A 12,500-nucleotide genomic window follows, 5' to 3' on the forward strand; every position below is an offset into this window, starting at 1 on the left:
CACACGCACTCGCACACACACACAGATACACACACACACACACACACACAGATACACACACACACACACACACGCAGACACACACACGCACTCGCACACACACACACACACACGCACTCGCACACACGCACTCGCACACACCACACACACACACACACACACGCACACACACACACACACATACGCACATGCACACGCACTCGCACACACGCACTCGCACACACACACAGATACACACACACACACACACACACACACACACACACACACACACGCACTCGCACTCGCACACACACACACACGTACACGCACACACACACACACACGCACTCGCACACACACACACACACACACACACACACACGGACACACACGCACACACACACACACATACGCACATGCACACGCACTCGCACACACGCACTCGCACACACACACAGATACACACACACGCACACACACACACACACACACACACACACACACACACACACCACACACACACACACACACACACACACACACACACACACACACGGTGGCATGGCGGTTTGCAGTGTCGGCTCAGAGGACGGTTTGATTCCCAGCTGGGTGGAGTCTGCAGGTTCTTCCCCGGATGTGTGTTGAGCTTCCTGCTGTGTTATGTGTGTGTGTGTGTGTGTGTGTGTGTGTGTGTGTGTGTGACCTGTGCAGGTGAACCTGCCTCAGGTGAGTGAAGGTGCAGTGGGACTCACTCGGTGGTCGGCAGCGGGTCCTCCAGGAAGTAGGCGTCCTGCAGCGCCTGCTCCGACGTGATCCTCTTGGTGGGGTCCATCGTGAGCAGCTTCTGGAGCTGGAGGGACGACAACAACAAACAAACAAACAAAACAAACAAAACAAACAAAGTGAAAAACAAACAAGCTTGGGACTCGTGCAGGTTCGCGGTTGGGAGGCCTGGACTCACCAGCAGGAACACTTTGCTGTCCGGCTTGACTTTGTGTTTCTCCATGTATTTGATCAGGCTGCTGTTTGCGTACCTGCAGGATTCAAAACAAACAAACAAACAAACAAAAAGCATCATTACGGCCGTCAAGTTTCATGGTTTTTTTCCTTCGGCGTTCGCTCACGTCGTCCTGCGGAAGTCTTTCTGCAGCGTCGGGTACTCAGGCATCTTCCTGATGTCCTCCCAGTCTTTATCTGACGTAAACAACAACAACAACAATTCAACAACACACACAACCAAACCACACGGTGGCAGGAGGAATTCTGGAAGATTTCAAAGTTTTGAGTTTGGTTAAAATTAGAATATGTGTGTGTGTGTGTGTGTTTGTGTGTGTTTATCTGTGTGTGTGTGTGTGTTTATCTGTGTGTGTGTGTGTGTGTGTTTGTTTGTGTGTGTGTGTTTATTTGTGTGTGTGTGTGTGTATGTGTTTGTTTGTGTGTGTATGTGTGTGTGGGTGTTTATCTGTGTGTGTGTGTGTTTGTTTGTGTGTGTGTGTGTTTATCTGTGTGTGTGTATGTGTTTGTTTGTGTGTGTATGTGTGTGTGGGTGTTTATCTGTGTGTGTGTGTATGTGTTTGTTTGTGTGTGTGGGTGTTTATCTGTGTCTGTGTGTGTGTTTGTTTGTGTGTGTGTATGTGTGTGTGTGTGTGTTTAATGTGTGTTTGTTTGTGTGTGTGTTTATCTGTGTGTGTGTGTGTCTGTGTGTGTGTCTGTGTGTGTGTGTGTGTATCTGTCTGTGTATGTGTGTGTGTCTGTGTATGTGTGTGTGTCTGTGTCTATCTGTCTGTGTATGTGTGTGTGTGTGTCTATCTGTCTGTGTATGTGTGTGTGTTTATCTGTGTGTGTGTGTGTGTGTGTGTGTGTGTGTGTGTGTGTGTGTGTGTGTGTGTGTGTGAGACCAGCAGGGAAGCCCATGACGCTGAAGATCCGGTCCAGCTGGTCATGATGAAAGGGGTTACTGGTCTTGATGTCCTCCTGGCGGCAGTGGAAGATCGGCTCTGATGTCAGCAGCTCGGCGAAGATGCAGCCGATGGCCCAGATGTCTGACACACACACACACACACACACACACACACACACACACACACACACACACACACACACCCCGTGATAAGTGTTACTATGAAGCCGGTTCAACTCAACCCAGACCTCTGCGTTCAAATAAAAAGGGGGCGGAGCCTGTGGTGTCTAACCAATCACACTCTGAGATTATGAAGGTTCATAATACTAACTGACTGTTAGGAGACAGGAGGGACTGTTAGGAGACAGGAGGGATAATTAGGAGATAGGAGAGATTATTAGGAGATAGGAGGGACTGTTAGGAGACAGGAGGGACTGTTAGGAGATAGGAGGGACTGTTAGGAGACAGGAGGGATAATTAGGAGATAGGAGAGATTATTAGGAGATAGGAGGGACTGTTAGGAGACAGGAGGGACTGTTAGGAGATAGGAGGGACTGTTAGGAGACAGGAGGGACTGTTAGGAGACAGGAGGGATAATTAGGAGATAGGAGAGATTATTAGGAGATAGGAGGGACTGTTAGGAGATAGGAGGGACTGTTAGGAGACAGGAGGGACTGTTAGGAGACAGGAGGGATAATTAGGAGATAGGAGGGATAATTAGGAGATAGGAGGGACTGTTAGGAGACAGGAGGGATAATTAGGAGATAGGAGAGATTATTAGGAGATAGGAGGGACTGTTAGGAGATAGGAGGGACTGTTAGGAGACAGGAGGGACTGTTAGGAGACAGGAGGGATAATTAGGAGATAGGAGAGATTATTAGGAGATAGGAGGGACTGTTAGGAGATAGGAGGGACTGTTAGGAGATAGGAGGGACTGTTAGGAGACAGGAGGGATAATTAGGAGATAGGAGGGACTGTTAGGAGACAGGAGGGATAATTAGGAGATAGGAGAGATTATTAGGAGATAGGAGGGACTGTTAGGAGATAGGAGGGACTGTTAGGAGACAGGAGGGACTGTTAGGAGACAGGAGGGATAATTAGGAGATAGGAGAGATTATTAGGAGATAGGAGGGACTGTTAGGAGATAGGAGGGACTGTTAGGAGATAGGAGGGACTGTTAGGAGACAGGAGGGATAATTAGGAGATAGGAGGGACTGTTAGGAGACAGGAGGGATAATTAGGAGATAGGAGAGATTATTAGGAGATAGGAGGGACTGTTAGGAGATAGGAGGGACTGTTAGGAGACAGGAGGGACTGTTAGGAGACAGGAGGGATAATTAGGAGATAGGAGAGATTATTAGGAGATAGGAGGGACTGTTAGGAGATAGGAGGGACTGTTAGGAGATAGGAGGGACTGTTAGGAGACAGGAGGGATAATTAGGAGATAGGAGGGACTGTTAGGAGACAGGAGGGATAATTAGGAGATAGGAGAGATTATTAGGAGATAGGAGGGACTGTTAGGAGACAGGAGGGACTGTTAGGAGACAGGAGGGACTGTTAGGAGATAGGATGGACAGTTAGGACGCTCTCTCTCTCTCTCTCTCTCTCTCTCTCTCTCCCCCCCCCCCCCCCCCCCCCCCCCTCACCGATAGCCTTGGTGTAGTGCCGGGCCCCCAGCAGCAGTTCGGGGGCCCGGTACCAGAAGGTGACCACCACGGGGTCGAGGTCCGCCAGCGGCTTCAGGGGCGAGTTGAAGAGTCTGGCGAAGCCCATGTCAGCTGAGGACGGCAGGAGACAGACGGTCAGTGGACTGGAGGACACGACCGTCCAGGGGTTGGTGGCTCATTATTTCTCGGGTAAGAGTAAGTAAATAAATGGATAAATAAATATTTAAAAACATTTGATATTTATTTTACTTATTGTAAATAACTAAATAAATGGACAAACAAATAAATATTCTAAATTATTTATTTATTTCTCGAGTAAGAGTAAATAAATAAATGGATAAATAAATATTTAAAAACATTTGATGATATTTATTTTATTTATTGTAAATAACTAAATAAATTGATAAATAAATATTTAAAAACAATTGATAATATTTATTTTATTTATTGTAAATAACTAAATAAATTGATAAATAAATATTTAAAAACATTTGATAATATTTGTATTATTTATTTATTGTAAATAACTAAATAAAAAAAATAATATTCTAAATTATTTATTAATTAAATTATTTCTTGGGCAAGAGTAATTAAATAAATGGATTAAAAAATATTTAAAAACATTTGAGAATATTTATTTATTGCAAACAACTTAATAAATGGACAAACAAATAAATATCCTAAATTATTTCATTATTTCTCGGGAAAGAGTGACTAAATAAATGGATAAATAAATATTTAAAAACATTTGATGATATTTATAATATTTATTTATTGTAAATAACTAAATAAATGGATAAATGAATAAAAAGAATATGTATAAATACACAGATGAAACATCCCCTCCTCACTGTTGAACGTGACACTGAGATGAAAACGCTCATTGACCTGGGTGAACCCTGCAGCGCCGCTCTGGAGCGGCTGTTGAGCCACGTGTGGCTCCGCAAAAGGAGAGAAGAGAACTGAGCCGCTTCTCTGAAACTTTGACTTGAGGTAAAGCGGCAGGATTATCAAAATAAAGAAAAGGAAAAGTTTTCCATGCGTGAACCTTGAAATGATTCTTCTCCTCCGCCGCCGTCGGGTCGCACTGACGCCCGCTGAGCTATTCCTGGAACGCCGTGTGTAAAAATAACCCTACCCACCCTACCGACCGGTCGGTTGGTAGGGTGGGTAGGGTGGGTAGGGTTATGTAAGCGCCCCGACCCAAGGCGGCTCGCGGGGGAGAAGGTTAAACACCGCGGCCAGCGGCCGCTCAGGCAAGGCACAGACACGCCTTACATAAGGCGTCCTGCAGCCGCGTATAATAGTAATGATAGTAATAATGATAGTAAATAATAATAGTAATGATGGTAATAATAATAATAGTAATAGTAAATAATAATAGTAATAATAATAATAGTAACAAGAATAAATAATCATAATAGTAATATTAGTAATAGCAAATAATAATAGCAATATAGTAATAGTAATAATAATAATAATAATAGTAATAATAACAATAGTAATATTAATAATAACAATAGTAGTAATAGTAATAATAATAGTAGTAGTAATAGTAATATAATAATAATAATAATAATAATAATAGTAATAACAAAATAATAGTAATAATAGTAATATTAATAATAATAATAGTAGTAGTAATAGTAATAATAATAATAATAGTAATATTAACAATAATAATAGTAGTAATAGTAATAATAATAATAATAATAGTAATAATAAAAATAATAGTAATAATAAAAATAATAATAATAATAGTAGTAATAGTAATAATAATAAAAATAATAATAATAATAGTAGTAATAGTAATAGTAATAATAACAATAATAATAATAATAATAATAATATAAAAGTATAAACACACTAGAAAGCATGTTTTTGCTCCGTCCATCAGGAGCGTCTCTCGTCCTCTTTGTATGGAAACGTTTCTCACAGTTTTTGTGGATTTATGCGGAAACGTTTATCCGTTAACGTTCAAAAAACGAGTCGACTGGTCCTCGAATGACGACAAATGATCCCTGAAGACTTCAGGGCTCGCGGCGGAGAAGGTTAAACACCGGTTAAACGTTCGTGATCGTTGGTTTTTTTAAACGGACTTTACCGATTTTCACCCTCCCCCGCTCGGGACCTTCGCCCATCACCAGGATGTTGGCCGGTTTCTGTGGAGACACAAAGACAGGCGTTAGTGACCGTCTTGTCCCCTGAACACGTCCAACACGTCCAACATGTCCAACACGTCCCCCGATCCCGTCCTCGTCAACGAGCGTTCTTTTATTTTGGCGGACCGGAGTGCCACTCGATCGATCGCTGGCCGGCTGAAGCAAATTAACATGGAAACCATCCAGTTTCCAGGGTGGATCGTTGTTGTTGTTGTTGTTGTTGTTGTGTGTAAGTATTTGCTCACCTCCTGCAGATACAACAGCCCCAGTTTAGGAGTGTTTATGGGAGTTTTGGAGTATTTATGAGGTCAAACACTCAGTTCTCAGTACAATTCATACGTTTCAATAATCACAAGCCTTTTTCAGTGCAAAACGGCAGTAAAACTCATCCAGACCAGGAAAATCTCAGCAAAAATTTCATTTTTATTGAGTTTGTTTTAGTATTTCTCTTGGACTGGATGAAGTTGTTCCAGATGTTTGCAGATCTTATTCCCTTAAATGAGCTCCTTCACAGAAATACGTGGGATTTCAGGTTCCTGCAGTGGATCATCTGAGACGTGGAGCTAATTAAAGACCTTCCTTGTTTGGTGGGTCTCATGAGGGAAACCAGGGCGGCTGCAGGGCCCCAACTCTCTATATCTCTGTAAAAGAAAAAAGGAAAAAAAAAACCTACAAACTGGGTTTAGTTGATCATATTTTATTGTTTTTCTGTTCTTGGGATTTTACTTCTTTTTTTGGGGGGGGGGAACTTTATTTTGAATTTTTCAAATTAGTATATCGTGCCAGTGACACACAAACTGATCTAATTCTGCATATAAACACATACAGCTACACATAGAACCCCCAAACAAGAAATAAATAATAATAATAGTAATGATAGTAATAGTAATAATAATAATATTAGTAACAATAATAATAACAACAATAGTAATAATAATAGTAATAATAGTAATGGTAATAACAACAGCAATATTAGTAATAATAATAATAATAATAATAAATAATAATATTAATAATATCAATAGTAATAATAGTAATAGTAATAATAATAATAGTAATAATAATAATAGTAGTAATAATAGTAATAATAATAATAGTAATAATAATAATAGTAGTAATAATAGTAATAATAATAATAGTAGTAATAATAATTGTAATAATAGCAATAGTAATAATAATAATAATAGTAATAATAATAATACTAATAATAGTAATAATAACAATAATAGTAATAATAATAATAATGTAATAATAATAATACTAATAATAGTAATAATAACAATAATAGTAATAATAATAATAATAATAATAATAGTAATAATAACAATAATAGTAATAATAATAGTAATAATAACAATAATAGTAACAATAATAATAATAATAATAATAATAGTAATAATAACAATAATAGTAATAATAATAATAATAATAATAATAATAATAATAATAGTAATAATAACAATAATAGTAACAATAATAATAATAGTAATAATAATAATAATGTTGGTTCCAGAGGCTGCTCTACATTAACACCAGCGTGCAGAGCAGCTCATGTATCCTGACTCAGCCACGCAGGGCGGTGGGATCGCCGTTACATAACGAGAAGGGGGAGGGTGGCGATGGGGGAGGAGGGGGAGGAGGGGGAGGGGGGGTGCAGGACGGGCGGGTGGGAACTGTGCAGTGGTGCAATGCAAAGCACATGTCTGTTTTCTAGAGACGCAGCGGCGCTCTGCATGCCAGCACAAACACGGCGTTACATAACCGCCCCTCCGCCGCTGCAGACACGGGAGGCACACGGTGGACTCCTCCTCCTGCCGCTCCTCCTCCTCCTCCTCCTCCTGCTCCTCCTCCTTCTCCTCCTCCGACGTGTTTCGACAAAAAAACCTCCGGCAGATTCGCTTCAAAAATGCAAAAATGGCGACGGCCCTCGTGCAGCGTTTTGTTTTTTTTTGCCCCCCCATTAAGAAGCGGCGACGCGTTTCTCTGCCTGTTTTTATTCGTGTTGATCGACGAGCGAAAGCTAAACCAGTAGAAACACACAAGGACGGGCGGGACGCCCCGTCAGAGACGAAACGCCCGTCAGGAAACGTCAGCCGCGTCACAAACGAGCCGCTTTAACTCGTTCAACTCTGCCGGTCGGCCAGCCGCTCTGGAGGAGGAGGAGGAGGAGGAGCCTCTCCGTCTCCATGGTAACCAGCGTGTTAGCGTGAGAGAACAAGGCCCGGTTTACGCGGCACGTTTTCAAAGGGAAACACACGCGAAACTTCCGTGGCGTTTTCAGAACGTTGTGGTGTGCAGCAGAACCTCCTGGCGACTCGTTTTGTTTCCTTTAATGAACAATTCCTGCTACTTTGCTCAGCGACAATACCGCCGCAGCAGAGCGCCGGTGTGGAAACAAGCGACGTTCGCATTAGCAGCTAGCGGACGTGTGCAAAGTATGACCAAGAAAGTCTTTATATCAGCTCAATGCTAAGCATGTAGCCACCAGCTAATCCTAAGCATGTAATAGCAGCTAATGATGAACAGTAGCAACCAGCTAGTGCTAAACATGTAGCTTTCAGCTAATGCTACATATGTAGCCATAACCTAATGGTTCAAAGGTATTCACAAGCTAATGTTAAACACGTAGCCACCAGCTAATGCTGAATGGTAGCAACTAGCTAATGCTAAACATGTGGCGAGCAGCTAACTCTGAATATGTGGCCACTACCTAATACTAACCAGGTACCTTTCGGCTAACGCTAAACATGTAGCAACCAGCTAATGCTAAACATGTAGCCACCAGCTAATAATAAGCATGTAGCTTTCAGCTATAGCTACATAGGTAGCCATAACCTAATTGTTCAAAGGTATCCACAAGCTAATGCTAAACACATAGCCACCAGCTAATGCTGAATGGTAGCAACCAGCTAATGCTAAACATGAAGCAACATCAAATGCTAAACATGTGGCGACCAGCTAACTCTGACCATGTGGCCACTAGCTAATAGTAACTAGGTAGCTTTGGGCTAATGCTACACGTGTAGCAACCAGCTAATGATAAACATGTAGCCACCAGCTAATAATAAACATGTCGCTTTCAGCTATTGCTACACATGTAGCCATAACCTAATGGTTCAAAGGTATCCACAAGCTAATGCTAAACACATAGCCACCAGCTAATGCTGAATGATAGAAACCAGCTAATGCTAAACATGAAGCAGCATCAAATGCTAAACATGTGGCGACCAACTAGCTATGAACATGTGGCCACTAGCTAATACTAACCAGGTAGCTTTTAGCTACTGCTAAACACATAGCCACCAGCTAATGCTAAACATGTGGCGATCAGCTAACTCTGAACATTTAGCCACTAGCTAATACTAACCAGGTAGCTTTCAGCTAATGCTAAACACATAGCCACCAGCTAATGCTAAACATGTGGCGATCAGCTAACTCTGAATATTTAGCCACTAGCTAATACTAACCAGGTAGCTTTCAGCTAATGCTACACATGTAGCCGCCAGCTAATGCTAAACACGTAGCCAGCTCCACCATTAGATTTAAACGCTCTGTCCACATGAGACGCTAGGACACCTTGAATAAAGAATGTTTTGTTGTGTAAAGATGCATCAGTCTATTTATTGATTGATGCTACGTTCGATTTTTCATGAAGCCCCAATTAAGTGTATTATCTTAAAAATGGCGTCCCGGCGCTAATCAGCTTTGAGCCACTGTTCGTCGCTCGACCGGTTGCAGTCGGCAGGTTTACGTAACGTGACGTCCGGCCACCACACGGCCATCGTCAGGGATTACACAAGAGCAGACGCCTCAGGAGAGGCCTGATCGACGCCAAGAGCCGCCGACCTTTGACGTCTCGGCCCCGGCTGATCCTCGACAGACGGCTTAGCGACACTTTCACCCGCGCCGTTAATCTCAACCCCGCGAGGTCGCGGCTCCCGTCTGGAAATCCTGACGTCAAGCCAGCGGTCACAGTCACCGGGTCCAAGTTCTGCCGTGTGACGCGTCATGTTCAGTTAATTATACGGTTTCCTCTACGAGCGCCGAGCGCTAGCAGTAGCAGAGCCACGCACACACACACACACACACTGCTTTGTGCTATTTTAAAAAACTCCTCAGTGACAGATGTGTTTTTCTCAGAAGCTAAGAAGAGTCACAAGATTTTTTTTTTTTTTTTTTTTTTTGGTTTTGATCTCTGGTAACTCTGGTATTTCTGTCCCTGACCAGGCGATCAGACATCCAGTGGCACAACATCGCCACTGGGTTCTGGGTGACGGCTGGAATGTGTGTAATCTTGAGGGATATCTTTAGTTCAGAGCTCGGAGGACGACTCATGCCAAACTCTTGTGGGGGGGGGGGGGGGGTAGGGGGGGTTGGCGAGCAATGCTGGACGAATCACACACCAACAGGCTAACGGCGTTTTCACGCAGCCAAATTTATCGGAGGCCACGAAATGAGGACAACGCAGTAAAGTCTTTTTTCTCTCACTCATTCTGCCGAACTGAGTCTGCAAAGCATTGTGGGAAAAGGAGGCGGACTGGAGGAGAGTTCAGGTCGGACTGATCTTCAGCTGCGTGAAGATAATCAACAACAACCACAACGGTGACACATGGCAACACCGCGAGAACGGAAAATACTGCAAGAACAAAAAATAAATAGCTAAAGGTACTTTGAAGCTAAAGTCCTGAACAGCTAATGAAGAGTGAAATAAGAGCTAATGAACAGCTAATGAAGCTGCAGAGTAAAATAAGAGCTAATGAACAGCTAAATAAGAGCTAACGAACAGCTAAATAAGAGCTAATCAACAGCTAAATAAAAGCTAATGAACAGTTAAATAAGAGCTAATGAACAGCTAAATAAGAGCTAATCAACAGCTAAATAAGAGCTAATCAACAGCTAAATAAAAGCTAATGAACAGTTAAATAAGAGCTAATGAACAGCTAAATAAGAGCTAATCAACAGCTAAATAAAAGCTAATGAACAGTTAAATAAGAGCTAATGAACAGCTAAATAAGAGCTAATCAACAGCTAAATAAAAGCTAATGAACAGTTAAATAAGAGCTAATCAACAGCTAAATAAGAGCTAACGAAGAGCTAAATAAGAGCTAATCAACAGCTAAATAAGAGCTAATCAACAGCTAAATAAGAGCTAACAAACAGCTAAATAAGAGCTAATCAACAGCTAAATAAGAGCTAACAAACAGCTAAATAAGAGCTAATCAACAGCTAAATAAGGGCTAATGAACAGTTGATGAAACATCAACACGAGAGCCTGAGTTTAGATGTTTCTAACCGGATCCATCAATGGAAGAGTTTAAGAGAATCACTTCAACAAGTTTGAGGTTCATTTGTTCCTGTTCAGGGAACAGATCGGCAGGATGACGCCACGTGTAGTAGACCCCCCCCCCCCCCCCCCACCCCCCCACTCTACCCCCCCTGAGGTGTGTTACGGCAGCAAGAGTCGCTTTTAGAAAGGACGCCAAGTAGAGCTACGTGTGCGGGAGTGTCTGTGAAGGGGAAGCAGGGCTAATTTAGCCGCTCACCAGATCCCTGTGGAGCACCCAGTTGGCGTGGAGGTAATGGATCCCGTCCAGAATCTGATACAGGAGAGACTTGACCATCCCCCGGGGCAGCTGCATGGGCTTCTTGTTGGCCTTGGAGGCGCGGTGGAACTTGATGATGTGCTGCGGAGAAAAGCCAAGTCTCCCCTGAGTCCGTTTAGGTTTCGCGGAATTAAGGCGGAGGGGAGGGGAGGGGAGGGGAGGGCCAGGGGAATCATGGGGCAGGTAGAACCTGGGGTGGAGGGAACCATGGGGCAGGTAGACCTATGATACAGGTACAACCTTGGAGTGAGTACAACCATAGGGTAGGTAGGACCCTGAGGCAGGTAGGACCATGGAGTGGATAGAACCATGGAGTGGGTAGAACCATGGGGCAGGAAGGACCATGGAGTGGGTAGAACCATGGGGCAGGTAGGACCATGGGGCAGGTAGAACCTTGGGGCAGGAAGGACCATGGAGTGGGTAGAACCACGGAGTGGGTAGAACCATAGGGCAGGAAGGAACATGGAGTGGATAGAACCATGGAGTGGGTAGAACCATGGGGCAGGAAGGACCATGGAGTGGGTAGAACCATGGGGCAGGTAGGACCATGGGGCAGGTAGAACCTTGGGGCAGGAAGGACCATGGAGTGGGTAGAACCACGGAGTGGGTAGAACCATAGGGCAGGAAGGAACATGAAGGACCATGGAGTGGGTAGAACCATGGGGCCGGAAGGACCATGGAGTGGGTAGGACCATGGGGCAGGTAGGACCATGGGGCAGGTAGGACCATGGGGCAGGAAGGACCATGGAGTGGGTAGAACCATGGGGCTAGCAGGACCATGAGGCAGGTAGAACCATGGGGCTAGCAGGACCATGAGGCAGGTAGAACCATGGAGTGGGTAGAACCATGGGGTGGCTAGAACCATGTGGGGCAGGTAGAACAATGGAGTGGATAGAACCATGGGGCTAGCAGGACCATGAGGCAGGTAGAACCATGGGGTAAGTAGAACCACGGGGTGGGTAGGACCATGTAGTCGGTAGAACAATTTGACAGGTAGAACATGGAGCAGGTATAACACGGTACAGGTAGAACCACCTTACAGGTAGAACCACTGGGACAGGTGTAACTACTGACACTACTGGTTGATTAACGTCCAGTTACTTTTTTTTAAATTTTCCCTTTGTTTTTCAACTCACCTGCGATTCTCAACCTAGAACCACTGGACGGTCAGGTTCTAGGCTGTTTC

The 12,500-nt window shown here is 43.4% G+C and overlaps 1 protein-coding gene across 1 annotated transcript in view; it reads right to left on the reverse strand.

Moving 5' to 3' along the window:
- Positions 1-12,500, reverse strand: part of cdk19 (cyclin dependent kinase 19) — a 34,886-nt gene that overhangs the window by 7,317 nt on the left and 15,069 nt on the right. Inside the window, 7 exon segments of the mRNA XM_080513575.1 lie at positions 735-832; positions 944-1,016; positions 1,107-1,176; positions 1,881-2,024; positions 3,529-3,660; positions 5,654-5,711; positions 11,255-11,395. Coding sequence (XP_080369701.1) covers positions 735-832; positions 944-1,016; positions 1,107-1,176; positions 1,881-2,024; positions 3,529-3,660; positions 5,654-5,711; positions 11,255-11,395 — 716 coding nt within the window.

Source organism: Blennius ocellaris (genome assembly GCF_963422515.1).
Source record: "Blennius ocellaris genome assembly, chromosome: 18".
In the NCBI taxonomy this organism is placed as follows: Eukaryota; Metazoa; Chordata; class Actinopteri; order Blenniiformes; family Blenniidae; genus Blennius; species Blennius ocellaris.